Here is a 17,871-nt window from a genome sequence, read left to right on the forward strand (position 1 = left end):
GGGGACGCTTGGTGCAGGCGTTGCTACGCGACGCGTGATTGCCGCGAGGCCGGTATCTTGGCTGTCTGCCACTTTACGCGGGAGGGCGCAATTCGCAATGGGCACCGCGGGTGAATTCAGTGAGTCACAATCCATGGGAACTGAATCGGGCGGGCTCATCCCTCTTTTCTCCCCCTCTCTTCTTTTTTTCCTCTGTCCTGCCGCTTTTGTCAGCAATAGTACATTTCCGAGTAACGATTGTCAAGAGGGCTTTAAAAAGCGAGAGCCAGAACGTTAACTGCTGCGGTGTCCTAATCCCTAATTCGTTGAACAGCTTTGATGGAGGTGGGAAAGCACTTTGTACACGGTCAGGGGGCCCAGCCAGGTCTTAATCATTTTACTGCCCTTAGGAGAACTCTGGAGCGGAGAGGGTGGGCATCACGGGCACCAAAGTACAGAAATACCCTGACGCGGTTGCTCTGGAGGTCTTCTTCCCCATCCTTTTGTCCTCCAGCTAGGTTGGGCCACATCTCCAAAGGCCACGTTGCCTGGGGATTTTGAGAGCTGGTCCAGCACGGTCGAAGGGTCCCCTGCGGGGGGTCCACGAGCAGGGCCGCGACTGGGGGGGGGGGCAACCGGGGCATGTGCCCCTGGCGCCGCACTGGGGGGGGGCGCCAAAATGAGCGCGGAATCAGTGTTTTCCCGGGTGACACAGACCCTAGTTGCGGGCCTGTCCACGGGTGGGCAAGCCGGTTTGGTCTAGTGGTTAAGGCAACGGGCTAGAAACCGGGAGGCTGTGAGTTCTAGTTCTGCCTTAGGCATGAAAGCCGGCTGGGTGACCTTGGGCCAGTCCCTCTCTCTCAGCCCAACCCACCTCACAGGGTTGTTGTGGGGAAAAGAGGAGGAGGAAGGAGTAATAGGTATGTTCTCTGCCTTGAGTTGTTTATAAAAATAATAAAGGCAGGATAAAAATTAATTAAATAAATAAATAATGGCACAAATGGTCACCATCACATGGTCCATCATAGTGGGGCAGGTGGGAGGATGGTGACCCCAAAAGTGGATCAGATGCGCAGGGGCTGGTGTTGGTGCCCTAGAGCCAGTTTGGACCCACCTCACAGGGTTGTTGTGGGGAAAAGAGGAGGTAAGAGGATTAGGTATGTTCGTTACCTTGAGTTGACCAAATATATACTGTATATATTAAAAAGGCAAGATAAAAATATTGCCATCATCACCATGTGCTTTAGGGACACTTGTTCCCATTATAATGGGGCCAAGAAAAGTGAAACCGCTTCCTCCTGAGACTGGGCCAGCACCTTGGTGATAGGAAGTGGCCCAGGTGAGAACAAAACACGTTTCATGGAATGAAAGAACCAGATAGGTTTGAAACATTGACCACCGTTCTGGGCATTTCTGGTTTCCATTTATTAAGTTATCTTTCTTCCCACTATTGTATGCATGCAGTACTTGTGAATTGGCCTCAGCAAGGTCTGGCAACTATCTTCCTCTAACAAAGGACAGAATAGGAGGAGTTTTGCACAGATGCCTTTCACCACAGGCGTAGGTCTCTAGTCTGATGGAGTACCCCATCGGACTATGTTGACTCTCAGCTTACCCTTGTGGGTATAAAGGTCATGTAGGGTTGTACTCTGCTCTCACAGGGAGATCTTATCAGTCAATTACAGGTGAGTAGTATGTCATGCATTTTGAATGGAAACATAATATATGGACAGAAGAATAAGTAGGCTTCATGAAAAATAGCTTTTGGAATCACTATGGAGATACACAAGGACCAGTAATAAAGTTAATGTGAAATTGGCAGAACTGCTAGGTTTGTTTTTCCTCCACTACTGCTCCTTCTAAAAAATCTTCTTGTAATATGAGAACTTTTCTGCAGTCAAAAGTTTGGAAGTCAAGAAGTTTCCTCCTTTTTGTTCCAGTGATACATAATTAAAAGCATCTGACTACACTGGGAAGAGCCTTGAGCCCCTGGAAGAGAGGTGAGATGTAATGCAGTGAATAAAAAATCAAGGTAGAGTCATATACTATATAATTAAAAATAATGCATATTTATTACAATCAGTTAATCACAATCTGAACATGAGCCAGCAATGTAATATGGCTGCTAAATTAAAAGCCAAGGCAGCCATTCCCAATAATTTCTTTTATTCAGATCACTCTCTTGTCCTCAGAAGCTTTTGATGACAACCAGTGGCCCTGTGGGTAAGAAGCTATACCCACAAGTATGGGTAGCTATAGAAATTAGATAAATAATAAATTAATAAAAGTTAGAAAGAGGTACAGAGCACCAAGAAAGAATGCATATTCGTAGCCTAAATTGTAGAATTTGGGTCAGAAAATTAAAACTCAAAATGAGCAATGGTTGGTGAAAAATGTTAAGAACAAGAAAGGTTTCTTCAGATATGTTCAAAATAAAAACAGTGGCCACCATAATACAAATTAGGAACTGCTGAACAAAGGCAGTACTAGTGAGAATTACCACCAAGTATCCAAACCATGAAAAGATACCATTTTTTTCTGTGCCCTAATCTAGAACGTTGAATTATTTTAACATTTTAGGCAGGGCATTGAGTAACTGCAAAATGTTCAGAAGAAGGTAACCACCCTGGAAACAAAGTTCAATGAGAAACTGAGGAAAAAAAATACTTGAAAATTTTGTTGTGGAGAAGATTCAAGGGAAAAATGATAGCAGTCGTCAAATATCTGAAAAGGCAGAGCTGTTATTCTGCCTTGCTCCAGAGCAGCAGCAAACAATGAAGATGCTAAAATGAGACATATGCAGTGACATAATCACATAAATACCACTATTACATACTTTTCTTCCAATTTCTGACACAAGAAATGTAAGTCACATGATTGGCATGATTACAGTGAGACACTCATTTTGATACTGATTAATTAAATCAGTATCAGCAAGAAAATAATATCTGATCAAGAGATTTGTCATCATAAAATGTCAACTGTTGGACTGCGGCCTCTGCCAGATTTAGTCTTCATACTGTTCTAAGCCCAGAGACAGCAAAACTCAACAGCAGCTTTAAATATACATACATATATCCTTCTCAGTTCATCATTCTTTATGCTGCTGCTACCTACTGTTCTGTTTTTAAACAACTAGTCAGTATGGAAGCAAATGCAATATATATTTTGCTGAAAAAATTGTCTGAAAGGAATGAACCCCTGAGTATTTCATACCTTGGATTGTCACCAGGCCTGGGAGTCAGGAGGTGTGGCTGAGCCCATACATTGGCTATGTTAACTTGTGATTAGTGGGTCTGTTTTTATGCTGGCTGCTGTTTCTATGCGTGTTGTTTTTTGTTTTTCTGGTTTTTTATGCTTTTATATTTTAACACTGTTAGCTGCCCAGAGTCATGAATTTGAAATGGGTGACCATATAAATTAAAATAATAAATAAATAATAAGTATACTTAGAAATCAGTGTAAGAAGCAAGTCTTAAAAGAAAGGCCCGTATCCTGGGAAAAGTGAGGGATAAGGTAGAAGCAAATAACCGTTTCTCAAGGCTGAGTGTGTTTCTCAGTTTTTGTTACAGACAGGAATAATGTGAAAGAGAAAAATGAAGCTGACCAGTGAACCTCTGCCTCATGTATATAACAATGAGACCATTCTCCAGTCCATTTCAAAGTACTGCAATAGTGAATTGGATGGTTTAAAATGGCTATCCAATGAAGGTAACAAAAGAACATATTTTCTAGCTTTAACAATTCTTCATTTTTCATCTTGTGGTTGGGATAAGGTGAAGGGATACTTTCATAGTACCTGAATTAGAAGAAGTCATGCTCCTGTTCCCTGAACAAATGGAGGAACAGGATTACAGGAGCTCTGATATGATTGTAGCCTGATCCTCTGCCAAAAAAAGGAAGAGAGCTCTGCAGGTTCTCTTCTTTAAAATGGCAGCCACAGTCACTTCGCCAAGAAAGGTAGAGAGATTATGTTGCTGACCGCCCTACAGATGAATGAGCTAATCTTCCAGGTCAGTGGTTCTCAACCTTGGGAGCTTGAAGATGTGTGGACTTCAACTCCCAGAATTCTGGGAGTTGAAGTCCACACATCTTCAAGCTCCCAAGGTTGAGAAGCACTGCTCCAGGTAATCATACTTTTCGTTCTCTCTTCTCTTTCTATTACTTGCAGCTAGAACAAAAACACTGTTCATAAAATTCTGGCTTACTATTATATATGGGATAGAAATCCTGGTTTAAATAAACATCAGTTAAACAAACCTATAAAACCATGGAAGTTGGATTTGATTCGTCTGATTTAGCTCTCAGTGTAAACCACACTACGCATCCCACTGTCTCTTCCTGTGCCATACGTGTAGCTCTGCAGTTTCAGACGTATCAATAGCACTGCAGTGCTTCTCAGCAAAGCGTTGATTCTGTGTTGGGGAAATATACTATATTTCATTGAATTTGTTTAGAAAATAAAGGAATATGCATCACTTCCTCCTTACGGTATCACAATTTATTATGTAACACCTTTCTTGAACAAATAGACGGACAGTGCATGTGAGTGGGAGTATTGTTGCTTCTGTATTTTTTGTACTCCAACATGCAAGTAACAACTATTGGTGGGATCAGTGACTCCTGCTTGCCAACATTGGCAGGAAAAGAATTTCATTTAGAGCTTTATTCCCTTTTTGTTTCATTTTCTTCTTCAGTGTCAGGTTTATATTCAAACAACATTTAAGTTACAGGTTTAGGCACAATGATGCAGAGAAGACAATCCAAGCATTCTTTGTAAGGTTCCCCCTGAAGTACCCCACCCACAAGCTTGGTTATCCACACAGCACAATGAACGACAGACTGCATTTTCATGCATATCTCCTGACAGACAATGCAACCAGCATTGATAAGTTGTAGGGAGTAAGGAGAGGGGAAATGTGCCCCTTTTCTTCCCCAGCATGATCAGTATTCTCAAAACTGACTGCTAACCATCTGCACAGTTAGTTACATGCTGTGCTCAGTGATTTTTGGATTGGGGCCATTTTCTTTGCCTGCATAATATTTTAGAAAAGCACTAGTTGAAGGAGAAAATATCAGGAGAACTGAGATGAGAACTGAGGACTTTGCTATTTAACATGGCTTTATAAAATACAGTCAGGATGGCACTCCTGAGATGTGTCTGCCTGCCAGCTTAACTGAATCTTCAGGTCTCTAGCTCCAGCCCCTGGTATCCTCCCCATGCTACTTCTTCTGTTTATCCATCCCTCACCAGGAATGAGTTTAATTCTCATCCAAAGGATAGTGATAGGAATTAAACCATCCAGTTCAGTATATAAATTTGGTCCTTCATACTCGGATATGCAGCAGTCAGAGTGGAGGGAAATGTAGGCTTGATATCCATCCAGTGTGTATATATTGGTGTGATTGGGTTAACATTGTCGCGCCATAATTTTAATAACATCTGTAGCTCCTCCCACCTTGGCTGTTGTCCCCACCCATATCTGACATGCAGCTTCAACAAATAGCCATTAAGAAAAAGAAGTCTTCTGGTCCAAAAAGTCTCTCTACATCTGCTTTATATGCTGATTATCTCATAAACACCCATAGTTGTGTTTCTATTTTTAAACAGAAACTTACAGTCATGGTTTTCTGCTTGCAAAGGCTGAAGAACATCTGGAAAAGCGGATCAAAGATGGAGACCCTCTGGCATATTTTCTAAAAGGGCAACTTTATTTTGAGGAGGTGAAACTGTACAACTTCTAAAAGAATGTAAAGAATGCTGGAGGGAGCCAGCATCAAAAGCAAGGATTAAGGACAATTTCAGATGCCAATGTTATAGAACTTATTTTCCCCACTTGGTGCTGTCCAGAAACAGTAGGATTTACAAGTCCCACAGTTCTCAACTCCACTGGTCCTGCTGGCTGGGGAGTTCGAAATTGCTATTTCCAACACATTAGGATAACTTCAAACTTGAGAAAACAGTTGATTTTAGTGTAATTAGGAATATAGGAAACTATCTTACTGGCTTGGTTCACACATTCTTGTATTTGATTTAATATAATAAGTAAATCAGGCCTGTATGTCTTGCTCAGTAAATATTGGTTAAAAATCCTGGCATCCTGTTATGTGTGTTCTTAGTTTATGCATCCATATTCTAGTCAGGAGTAGACAACATGTGGCCACTCACTTATACTACTGAAACTTTTAACTCCTAGCATTGCCCCCCCTCCCCATTTGTCATGCTTGGGTTGTTGGGTGCTGCAGTTCAACAACATCTGGAACATCAAGGTTGCCAATCTGATTTGGCAATAGGAATATAGGGTCACTAGCAAAAATGGGTTTACACAACCACCTCCTCTTTTTTTTTACAAGGAAAAGCCAAAACCCAAGTCAACAAACCTGCCCACAAGGAGGCACCCATTTATTTCATAAGAAGTATGTAGAATTAGAACAATGGCCTAATTAGCCTATGCTATTCACATAGTGGCCAAGGCTGACTGGACGCTTGGTTTCAATAACAGTCTCCTACTAATGTTCCCCAGCACCTGGTACTAAGAAGCATACTTTCTCCAATATAGCTTCCTACTTGTCTTCTTCAGTGGAGAAACATTATGGATATATCTTATTGCAGGTGCTGATGCAAGGATTTGGATCCAAGCAACTTACTCTTCAGCAAGGTTTCCATCCAGGAACCTATTTGCTGTTAGGCTTTTGTTTATGTTCTGAGTATCTAAGGGAACAGGTATAAATATCTCTCTTCTAAGCATTTTTCTTCTGAACATATTTGCCTATCATTTCAGGTCCTATCACTGAATTTGATGAAGTACTACCTGTCCTTGATGCAATTAATTTCCAATTTCTAAGATGTTTAGTCACCCTTTTAATTATTTTAAATGCAGAGTATAGTATCTAGATAGGAATTATATTCTGAAAGCTTCAGTAGTCTGTAAGATTTACCAGCTGGTTTAATCCTAAATATTTGATTTCCTATGTGCCTGGTGCAGGGATGGTATGAAGATGCATTGTTACAATTTGAACAAAACACAGATTTTCAGTCCATATATCAGTTGGGTGTAATGTATTACGATGGATTGGGAACACCACCAAATCCTGTAAGTTGCAACCAGAAGATAGATATTCATTAATTTTCATAAATAAATGACATACGTAAGTTTATTTAACAATTGCACAAATTTTGAACAAGAAAAATGGAAAGGGAATGATACTATGCAAATGTTTTAATCCCATACGATTCAATATAGGAATTTCTATATTATTAGAGATACAGCATTTGTTTGCATGTATGTTTCTCACAGAGTCCTTAGGAATGCAGTCATTTCTTAATTACACAAGCACAGGAAATGCAAAAGGCGAGGTGGTGGAAATCCTAAAGGTTTCTCTTCACTTTGTAAATTGCTTCCTTCTGATCACGACATAGCTTTGTGCAGAACATGGAAGGTGGCTACAGGTCTCTAAGATACTGAACTGCCTATATGGCATCTGTAAAATACAGAACTATGTGACTCTGTGGGAATCTTCTGCATGACTACTGTGTCTGTTCAGGGAATGAGTTGTGTTCCTCTATGGATCCTCAAATTACGTATTTTTCAAACATTTTTGTTTAAGAAATGTATGCCTTGATTAAGATTATGCAGTTGTCAGTTTTTAATACCACTAGGCAGGCAATAGTTTTTAATAATGTAAACCCAAGGGCATGTTTTTCTTTTCCAAGAAACACATGACTTCAGTTGAAAGAATTATATGACTTCTTTGTCAACTTTTTTTATTGAAGAGACTTCTATTAAATTGTAGTGAATGTTAGATTAAAAACTTATATGCAACCACCTGTCATAAATGATGACTATAAAATTTAAGTTCGTGAATATGGATGGGATCCAAACACTGGTTTGTTACAGTTGGAACAATTGTCTATTCAAATGAATATTTGAATATTTGCTTATTTAAATGGCACAATCTTACCATAAAAGAGATTGTTTTGCTCCATTCAGCCACACTAGGGTGTATACTAACTTTATTGTCAATGTGGAGCTGTGAAATACTGTAGCATGTGGGGTTTTGTAGAGGTACGTGGGTTGTGTTTGAGAGAGAACATGACCTGAACCGTGGCCGTCTGCAGGAGCTAGCTGCTTTTGTCAGAGTAATGAAAGCAGCATTGCGGCATCACACCATACACTCAGCCCTTTTTGTAGTGTCACGATACATGTAAAAAGGGGTTGCCTCGTGTCCTGACACTATGATGCCTCTGTCATCATTCTGTCCCCTACGAAAATCATTGTCTTGAAAAGCAGTGAGACCACAAAAGGATTTCCACAGAATTTTTTGTGCAGTAGGAGAAAGCAAAGATTCTGGGTAACAGAGGTCTATTTCACTGTGACTTGATGCCAGAGGCGATGACTTCATGAATATATTTAGATCCCTGTAGGCGCCTATCAGTTTAAATGAATGTCCAAATGGTTTATGAAAACTCATCAGAGGCAACTCCATCTCCAAAACTTATAGGCCGCAAGGCTTAAGGTGGATCTGCCAAGGTTTCTGTAAATCCTAGCAGCTTCAGAGTCAGGAATGGCAGAGGGCAAGTTTGAGATTGCCATCAGTAGGGAAGGCTTCCCCCAGCTGCTTCAAGATGTTTTTTCCTTAGGGTAGCAATAGCTTAATTTTGGAGGCCCAACCTTCATTACAATTTTCTGAACTGAAAACTCTTTTATATAAGAGTTCATACTGTATGTACAAGATTTCTTTCTTTTAATTTTGGTAATTGCTCCTGAAGATTCTGCTGCTTTCTAGCTGAAATCTCTGACATATGTTCTACTTCAGTGTCAAGTTGCAAAGCACTGAGCATCTCAGCTATGCACACCTCCTGTGTTTTATCTCAATAGAAGTTGCTGCTGGCATCATATCTGCATCAATGAAGTCTTGCAGTATTCCATCTCAAACAGCAGACCCTTTCATGACTTGGTTTGACATGCAAGTGGACTGCTTGCTCACAAGTGATTTATGTGCTGACATGATACACTTGTTCTTTGCTTTTGTTGACCTGTAGAAGAAAGGAGTTGAATATATGAAGAAGATTCTCAACTCTGACTCCCCTAAAGCAAGACATTTAAAATTTGCTGCTGCCTACAACCTTGGCCGAGCTTATTATGAAGGACATGGGACTGAGATTTCTGAAAAAGAAGCTGAAAGGTAACCTTAGAATTCATCTATGTACAGGCGTATCAGCCTGACAATTTTGGAGCAGATGAGGCTATAATATGGTCTGAGCCATGATTTCAGCATACAGGTCCCCTTTTTTGAGATACCTTCTTTGGGTGCTTCTAGATGGAGGGCTCTGTGTGTTATCAATTAAAATAACTTCACAGCTATTATCTCTTTCCTTCCTGAATGGATTTTCAGTAGAAAGAAAAAGGACAGAAACTGCAGGAAAATACTGGAGGTTTAGAAATGGAAGTTGCCTAGAGCTCCCACTAAGCTTTATGATCGACACTGGATAATTTTGTAATAAAAAGTCCTATTCTGAAGCACCTTTTGTTGTAACGGCCATGCTTCCAATTTGATGCTAATACACAGATAAGGGATTTGTGGTCCTCCCAATGATGCTGAACTACACCACCAAAAATGCCCTAGCAGTGGTTATGCTGGGACGGACTGTTCAGTTACAGTTGTATGGTATTTGGAGAGCTGTGTAGGTTTCCCAGCCACATCTGAGAAGCTTCCACATGGCTATGACTGAAAAAAAAAAAAAATCCAATCACATCACTGTTGCTACTGTTTTCTAGATTATGGTTTATTGCTGCAGACCATGGGAACCCAAAAGCAAGTGTAAAGGCTCAGAGTACACTTGGAATGTTGTATTCAGCACGACATCCTAAGGATCTTAAAAAGGTAGCTTCCTCTTTGGGGTAGTTTTATTCCAAGCCCTGCATTCAACTGTGTATTTGGATTGGCCAAACGGAGTCTCTTTCCATTTGACAATGACAAAAAGAGGCAACTAGACGAGGAGGAGGACTAATGAAGAGAGCCAGTGTGATATAGTGATTAAAACAGTGCTTCCGAAACCTAGGCAAATTACCCAAAATTGGGTAAAAGTGCTTTTTCTTTGCATAGCAACACACAAACCCATTAAATTGACTTAAAATGTTTTACCTATATTGGGTAAAAAGGACTTTCTAATAAGCAGTTTTGGGTAATGAAGGAAAGTTTGGGAAACATTGGATTAAGGAGTTGGACCAGGACTCAGGTTTTAATCCACCATCAGCCACAGAATCTCACTGGGTGACTTTGGCCCAGTTGCGCTCTCTCAGCCCAACCTACCTCATGGATCTCTTGCAGAGGAAAAAAAGGAGGGGGGAATATCATGTTTGCCACTTGAGCTCCTGAATGAAAGGTGAGATATAAATAAAATAAAGTTGGCAAAGATATAAAATTAGTAATTGGGGTAATCTCAGTCTTTATTTATATGTGGCTTGTTTGTAATGATATAGCAAATTCTTTACAAACATTTTTTACATATCTGATTTTTTTTCTGGAATGTGAAGATGGTTATTGCAATCCATTTGTGGATGCAGATAACTATAATTGAGTATAACAACTGGTAGTGTGTTTCCTTTTGCATTCAAAGGCAATATAGTCTAGTATTCCCCAATTGGTTGGATATCAATTCCCATAATTCCCTGTTAGCATCCCTTCATAATGGCCAGCTCCTAGCCAAAGGCTATTCTAGTCGGGGATTATGGAAATTGAAATTAGCAAATCTGGATAGCATGAGATGTAGATGAATATGGTGAATCAGTGGGAATGGATATCCAGATGGAATTTAAAAACACTGAAGGCTGCTTATGCAATATTTTAAAAAGGTGTTTATGACCTAGTTTATGAAACTAGGAGCACCATGCCTTTTAATCTTTCTTCATTGAGGATGTTCCTTGTTTCTTTTGTAATGGTTGTCTATAAATATACTAAAACTACATCCTTCACAAACTTTTTGCTTCCTTGTAAAACATATTTGTATGTAACTCCATTTTTCTTATTTCCCTTAATGCAAACTCCCTTGCCTTGGTCAGAAAAAAGAACATACATTCAAAAATACACCTTTTAATAGACAAGCCACAGCAACCGTGAGAGCAATACAAAGAAGAATAAAAAAAAGCAATGCATAAAATGTTATTTTTTATCCCTTAACATGGCCTGTTTTGAATAATTAAACATTAGCATATATTCATACATCAGACTTGAATCTTAGGATATAGCTTTAGTAATCTAAAAAGGAGGATCCAACATTCTTGGGGGATTTATCTTGTCTATCTACTGGCTAAAAAAATTTAGTATGTATTATGTTTCGCTGTTGTTTTAAAACCTAAGCAAAATATCTGGCAGCCTGAAGGTAGAAATGCGCACATAAACACCACGATGTTTATTTTAAATTGGAAATTATGCTGTCTCATTTCTCATTCCAGAATACTGCATGGTTAGGATTATTTCCTATCTAAATGGCACAGGCAACTGCTGAAGCATATCAGCTACATATTATCATACAATATCACTGCCATTTTGAAGACTGATAGTCTTCGTGTTTCTGAGTAGCTAGAGGTTGATCCTAAACTCGAAGCATAATCCTTGGCTCTCAATCGATGAGTGCAGATTCTCCCAGTACAGCAAAAATCTCTCTCTCCCTCCTCCCCTGCCCAAATGACTTTTGAAAAGTTTTTTCCCACAGGCATTCTTTTGGCATTCAGAAGCTTGTGGGAATGGAAGCTTGGAATCTCAAGGCATCCTTGGGCTTATGTATCTTTATGGACATGGTGTACGTCAGAACTTGAAGGCTGCTTTGGAGTGCCTCAATCAGGCATCAGATCGAGGGAATGTCTATGCTAAAGGCCATTTGGTGGAATATTACTACAGAAGAAAATTTTTTACAAAAGCGGCCGAATTTGCCAAAAGGTGAATTCATTTCAGTTCATTCTTCAAGGGGAAGCTAATTGGGAAAAAGGAGGCATAAATCTAATTCACCAATACTCATGTGGGTAGACAACTGAACTTTTGTACCTAATTGGCAAGAGGTCAGCATATGTATTTCAGATGTTAGGCTGATATGTATATTATTTAAAAGCAATTATTTATTATTAATTACAAATAAGTAATATTTTTAAATCTCTCCTGTTGTAGCTTTTGAAGTCCTCAGGTGCAAAGATTCTTTATGTAAGACCTTTTCCTATCTATGAGCAATTAGTAATTGCTATGCTTGTACACTGCATTAACTATGTCTGAATATAGGTGCATAACTGTATAAAAACTTAGTTACACATAGTCCTTCAGCTACGAACATTCGTTCAGCAACCATTCAAAGTTACAATGGTGCTGAACGAATGGTGGTTATGACTGATCCTCGGAGTTCTGGCCATCCCAGTGGTTATGTGATTACAATCTGGGTGCTTGGCAACCAGTTCACACCTACAACTGGTTGTAGCGCCCCACAATCACATGATCGCCATTTGCAACCTTCCCTGCTTTCCTTTTTAATATAATTTTATTGAAAGTTTTAAAACAAGAGTAAAAATCCCAGCTAAAATAAAGTAAGAAGGAAAAAAGAAAAAGAAAAAAGAAAGCTAAAGTGCAAAAAGAACAGAAAAAGAAAAAAGTAGAATATAGAAAAGAAAAAAGATACACCCTCCCTTCCCTCACTGCGTCTCCCTTGCACTCTCACACATCATCCCTGACCTGCACCCTCGCACCCTGCCTGACCCATGCCTTGCGCAACCCCTCACACCCTCCCTGACCCTCACGCCTCCCTCGCAGCCTCACGCACCCCCGCTGACCTGCACCTCTCATGCACCCCCTCGCCAACCCTCCCTTGCACCCTCGTGCACCCTTACCGACCCTCCCCTGCACCTCCTTGCTCCCTCCCCCAACCAGCAGCAACCACTTATCTGCCTGCCAGCCTGGGACTTGCAACTTCCTGCAGGCTTCCCCACTGACTTTGATTGTGGGAAGCCAGCAGAAGTTGCCTTGCCTAACGACTATGGGATTCAGTTAACAACAGCAACTAGGACTGCAGGGATTGCTGTCACTAAGTGATGCAGTCGCACTTTACGGCCACATAACTTAGTGATGGAAATTCTGGTCCCAATTGCCTTAGTAAGTTGAGGACTACCTGTACACGAACTTAGGACTTATAAACTACTGTGAATTTTTGCACAAAATTAAGCAGTCCATTAAACTTTAGCAAAAAAATGTTCTCAGTAATTATTTGAGTTACTCTTTTGTCTTCTGAAATTACTCATTGTGTTCTGAAATTACTTATTTTTTATCTTGGTGGTGCGTGTCCAAATAGAATAACAGAAAATGACAATGTTGAAAAGATAGCAAAGGAAACAGATTGCCTTCCTTTTTACGTAAGCAGAGGACTTGCAACGGCTTCTTTCTACTTGGCCAGATGTCTCCAGCTTGGCCTAGGAATCCAACAAGATTTAGCAGCAGCTAAAAAATACTATTCTAAGGTAAAATGGGGTGCTCTATCTTTTGAGTTGGATTTGAACTTACTTTTAGTTTACTATTAGGCTTATTTGTGATATATGAAACAATTATCCATGAAAATTAAACTCTGTTCATTAAATATATGAAAAAACTAGTAAAAATGTTATTCAATTATCAAAGTGACTTACTAGAGACAAGTTAGGTTTGTACCCCATTTGATGCTTGCTTACTGAACTTGGTGTAGAAAGTTTTCAAAACCTACTTTAAGGTAGACACTGCTTAGCACAGGCATAATCATAGAAATGTCTAAATAGAGGCTTCAGATGACACAGCACTCTTATGAGTGATGGGGTTATGAAAGGCATGTATACTCTACAGCCAGCTATCGCTGTTTTGAAGGAGACATTGCAACCTTAAATGTGAGGAATGCCAATTTCTGAGTAAGTCTACCATATTCCCAAGCTCATATACTCCCTGCCTTCTCCACTTCCATTTTAGATTAACTAAAGTTTGTGGAGGCTTCACTTGTTAATCTTAACTAAAATTATTGGAAACAAAATAGTTTTATGAGCTATGGCCTGAAGCTGGCTTGTTTCTACTAACTATAGTTAACACTTTTTGACCAAGCTCAGACCACATGGCAAGCTGCAGATACTCAAAAATGAAGCAAAAGCTTTTGAATTTCTTCTGATGCTGTGTTGGAGGAATGTGCCAACCTAGGTTGAGCTATGATTTATTTATTTGTTTGTTTGTTTGTTTGTTTATTTTATTAAATTTATATCACCGCCCATCTCCCCCCATGGGAGACTCAAGAATAATTTAGCATTATTCTTGACCTAGCCCATTGTTTGTGTTTCCGTTTTTAAAAAAAAAATTCAGTAGCTTCTGATTGATAAGGCTGGACGTTTTCTGTGGAATAAATTAATTTGAATATCCTCTACAAATAATTGCTATTCGTATGACATTTTCCCTATACAAATGTAAAATAACATAACTAATTGCCTATCTTCATTTTAACTATAGCAATAATGCAGTGACAGTTTATAATATCATCATCATCATCATCATCTAAATAATGGGTTTGTTTTGCTGGAATATTTTACTTCAAATTCTGGTTGAACCATATCCCAAGAAAAATGTTCATGAAGTTAATGCGTCTAAAGCAGTGTTTCTCAACTTCGGCAACTTTAAGATGTCTGGACTTCAACTCCCAGAATTTTGGAAGTTGAAGTCCAAACATCTTAAAGTTGCCAAGGTTGAGAACCACTGGTCTAAACAGTTCAGCTTAACCTTTTCTGTGATAGATTTTCTACACGGGGAAGCTACTTTGCCCTATCAGTTTATCGTCAGAGATTTTTTTTTAAAATGAAGACGATTAAGGAGATCAAAATATTATTTTTAGTTCAGCAATTTAACTCAAGGTACCTTAAGAAACATCTACTAGCACAGTGAGCTTATACAATACATACAAGATCAATTTTATTTTTTAAAATATATTTTCTCTGTTTTTAAAGGCATGTAGACTGGATCCTGCTTTAGCTGCTGATCTTGAGCTGACTGCTAATCATGGGAGAATTTAAGAGTATTATTTTGCTGAATCTGAGGAACACTTTTCATTCAGCTTTTGATTAATCATGATTAATGTGAGCAAACTTCATATATCTCCCTTATCCTTCATTTAGAGTGAAGCATATGGATTTCCTTCAGTAAAGTTATAACCATTATGTTTGGTCAAATTCTATTACTTTTCTAAATTTATTCTTTCATTCTGTTAACATAATAAAAGTTGAGACCTGATGATCACTGAGTACATTTCTGAAGGCATTTGCAATCACCAGTCCTCGGTTAAGACTGTGTGCCATGTCAGTACTCTGCCTTAAACATTATTTCTTCTGATCCTCTCTCCTTAAAAGGAGAGGAAAATTCAAGACTTTGTTGCTGTTCTGGAGAAAGGCTGGCTAGCCTCTCAGAGGAAAAAGGAAATCTCTAGTCCTTGCCTTAAATACAAATTCTGCTTTAATCATGAGTGGCAAAGCAGGTTTAGGGAATGCAATTCTCTTGGACTTCTCAAAATTGATTTCAAATAGGGTAATTTCTATACAGTATGAGATAAGGGATAAAGAGAAAGCATGAATTCTTTAAAGAAAACAAACCAAATATTCATTAACCTACACCAGCTCCTTTTATACATTGGTAAAGATAAAAATCACCATAGCTAGTCCTGCACAGGACATCTTCAGATGCTGAAGATGACAAAAGAAATACAGAAAACCTATTCTTTACTTACAATGTTCTGTCAGGTTGAACACAAACAACAGGAAAATGTGGTCAATCTATTAGGTAACTTCACACAGCTTATATGGATTCTACCTTCTAGCTAAAAAACAGTCCCAAAGAATAAAACAGGAAAACCTTGGATGATTATTTTTGGCAGAGTTGTCAAATCAGAGTGCTTTCAGTTTGTGAATGTCAAAGTGCCAGGAATTCTTCAGTCATCTTGAAGAAATGTAGGCTAGTTAGCTATACTGCCCAAGGCAATGCAGTTTTAACAAGTTCCATAAGCTACTGGATTAGTAGGCTTATGTCACAATAATTATTTTTGCTTGCTATAAAACTCCTAAAATAAGTTTGCCTAAAATACCATTCCCCAAAAATATTTCATTGCACATTAGAAAGAACATTGAGTAAGCAGCATACACGTGTGTATAATTAATAAAAAAATTAAATTTAAAACAACCTTTGAAAGTCCTGACTTCCTAATGTATATCCATTCTTTCATAGTTGCTGAAAAAATATCTGGTAAATTCTTTGCATATAGTTAAATCAATCTCTACTGCTAGGCCATGTCTATTTGAATAATTAAATGAAATCAGTAAGCACTGAAATCCCTGGTTCACAAAGGTTACCAATGGTGATGTCTAGATAATGCATTGCAGAAGAAAAGTAAATTATAATTCAGGTCTTTATGCACTGGATAGATAATTACCATAATGTTATTATATAATTACCATAATATGCATTGCTGCATATCTGTGTATTTAAAATCATAGCATAAAGTTCCTTGCTGCTGAAAAAAACAGGTTAATTTGCTTGATTTGTGAACCATTAAGGGTTTTTTTAAACAAATATAAAAGGTCAACTGTCTAATATTTGCTACATTGTGGCTCTTTTCCTTGCATCTGTTGTTGGTAGTATCATCTGAGATAAACAGATCCTGAAAATACTGTACTATTTTTTAGTATGACCATGTTAATAAATTAAGTTCAGAATACACATTCCTACTCCAACAACAACATAACATCTCTGTATCTGTTCTTTAAATGGTTAAACTGGCAACCTTGACATAAAATTAGATATGGATGTAATAGCCCTTTTAAAGGGGATATATTAAAGAAAACATGCCCTGGATAATATCAAAATGGGTTGAGTGATTTAACTGCACTTCAGCTCATTAGGATGATAAACATACAGTATGTATACGCTGCTTAAGGATGGTTCACTCACAGTGTATTTCAAGATAACACTAAATTTTGGTTGTCTGCCTTGTTGAAGCAAATGAATATAGTTCTCTGAAACAGCACTCTAATTTTCAAGTTGTAATGAGAGACAATTATGAAGCAGTGCACTCTAGTTTTATAATTTATTGCTTACAAAGGCTCCAAACTATGGGAAATCTTTGGTAAAAATAAAAGCAGTAAAATTTAAACAGTATCTTTACATATATTGCACAACAAGGCTCTTCAATACACAAGAAAACAGAGGAACAGTCAGCATCCTCAGCGAAGAAAATAACTGTACAACATCCATTAAGATATCACTAAAGCAAAATACCTTTCATAAATGTTTAAAATACTTTATGTTTCTTATATCTTATATTAACATTCACATTTCAATCTGTATCATATAACAAGTTAAATAAAAGCCAGAAACTACACATTGCTGGTATTCTACTCTATCATCTGTTCTTTTCAAGTCTGCTTTGCTTTGTGTAAGTCTAAAAAAAAGAAAAAAATACAAATTCTCAGAAGTTTTCAATCAACCCTCTATGGAAAAGAGGGAAATAAGTTTAATGTCTATTATTACCAACAGACATTCTTCTTAACAATTCACCTGCACATTCAAATCTGAGCTGCTTTAACTTGCTCTAAATGAATTCGCATTTCAGGACACAATTCAAGTAGCAGCACTTCCAATAATACCTAGGGGGAAAAAAGATGAAAATGTGGTTTTTTTCCCCTGTAAATTGATATTAGCACATCAGACATTACAGTATAAACTGGAGGACCTAAGCACAAATCACTTCCTCCGAAGAGCCATCTTGGGGGCCCAACAATGCCCAATTTAGAGGTTACAGGAATGGATGATGGTATGTAATAGGGGAAATGCTGGATGTATACACATTCCATAGAATAAGGCCTT

The 17,871-nt window shown here is 38.5% G+C and overlaps 2 protein-coding genes across 4 annotated transcripts in view; one reads left to right on the top strand and one right to left on the bottom strand.

Annotated features, from left to right (window-relative positions):
- The first annotated feature begins 1,909 nt into the window (after positions 1–1,909).
- On the top strand, positions 1,910–15,797 carry LRP2BP (LRP2 binding protein). 2 transcript variants are annotated; one of them, XM_063310377.1, is made up of 9 exons: positions 1,910–1,979; positions 3,540–3,690; positions 5,591–5,703; positions 6,966–7,073; positions 9,023–9,165; positions 9,759–9,864; positions 11,696–11,919; positions 13,310–13,475; positions 14,967–15,797. In XM_063310377.1, exons 2-9 carry the CDS (start codon positions 3,576–3,578, stop codon positions 15,030–15,032), a joined length of 1,041 nt encoding a protein of 346 aa, XP_063166447.1. In that variant the 5' UTR covers positions 1,910–1,979; positions 3,540–3,575; the 3' UTR covers positions 15,033–15,797. The 2 variants fall into 2 exon arrangements, with proteins under 2 accessions (XP_063166447.1, XP_063166446.1); XM_063310376.1 differs by lacking the exon at positions 1,910–1,979 and having other exon boundaries at positions 3,485–3,690.
- A 1,281-nt stretch (positions 15,798–17,078) lies between these two features.
- The window catches only part of SNX25 (sorting nexin 25), a 65,495-nt gene continuing 64,702 nt past the window's right edge, over positions 17,079–17,871 (bottom strand). Inside the window, exons 19-20 of one of the 2 annotated variants that reach the window (XM_063309737.1) lie at positions 17,563–17,651; positions 17,079–17,446 (exon numbers count right to left, since the gene is read on the bottom strand). In XM_063309737.1, coding sequence (XP_063165807.1) covers positions 17,571–17,651 — 81 coding nt within the window. In that variant the 3' untranslated portion in view covers positions 17,079–17,446; positions 17,563–17,570. Of the gene's footprint in view, positions 17,652–17,871 lie in introns of both variants that reach the window. The other variant, XM_063309736.1, reaches the window with a different exon arrangement.

Source organism: Candoia aspera, chromosome 8 (assembly GCF_035149785.1).
Source record: "Candoia aspera isolate rCanAsp1 chromosome 8, rCanAsp1.hap2, whole genome shotgun sequence".
Classification (NCBI taxonomy): domain Eukaryota; kingdom Metazoa; phylum Chordata; class Lepidosauria; order Squamata; family Boidae; genus Candoia; species Candoia aspera.

Bases quoted from the DNA above. Each gene is read 5' to 3' on its own strand.
- LRP2BP (XM_063310377.1), top strand. From the start codon at position 3,576: ATGAAGCTGACCAGTGAACCTCTGCCTCATGTATATAACAATGAGACC. The intron at 7,074-9,022 runs GTAAGTTGCAAC...GTTGACCTGTAG, and splicing joins TGGGAACACCACCAAATCCT to AAGAAAGGAGTTGAATATAT. The intron at 11,920-13,309 runs GTGAATTCATTT...GTGTCCAAATAG, and splicing joins GCGGCCGAATTTGCCAAAAG to AATAACAGAAAATGACAATG.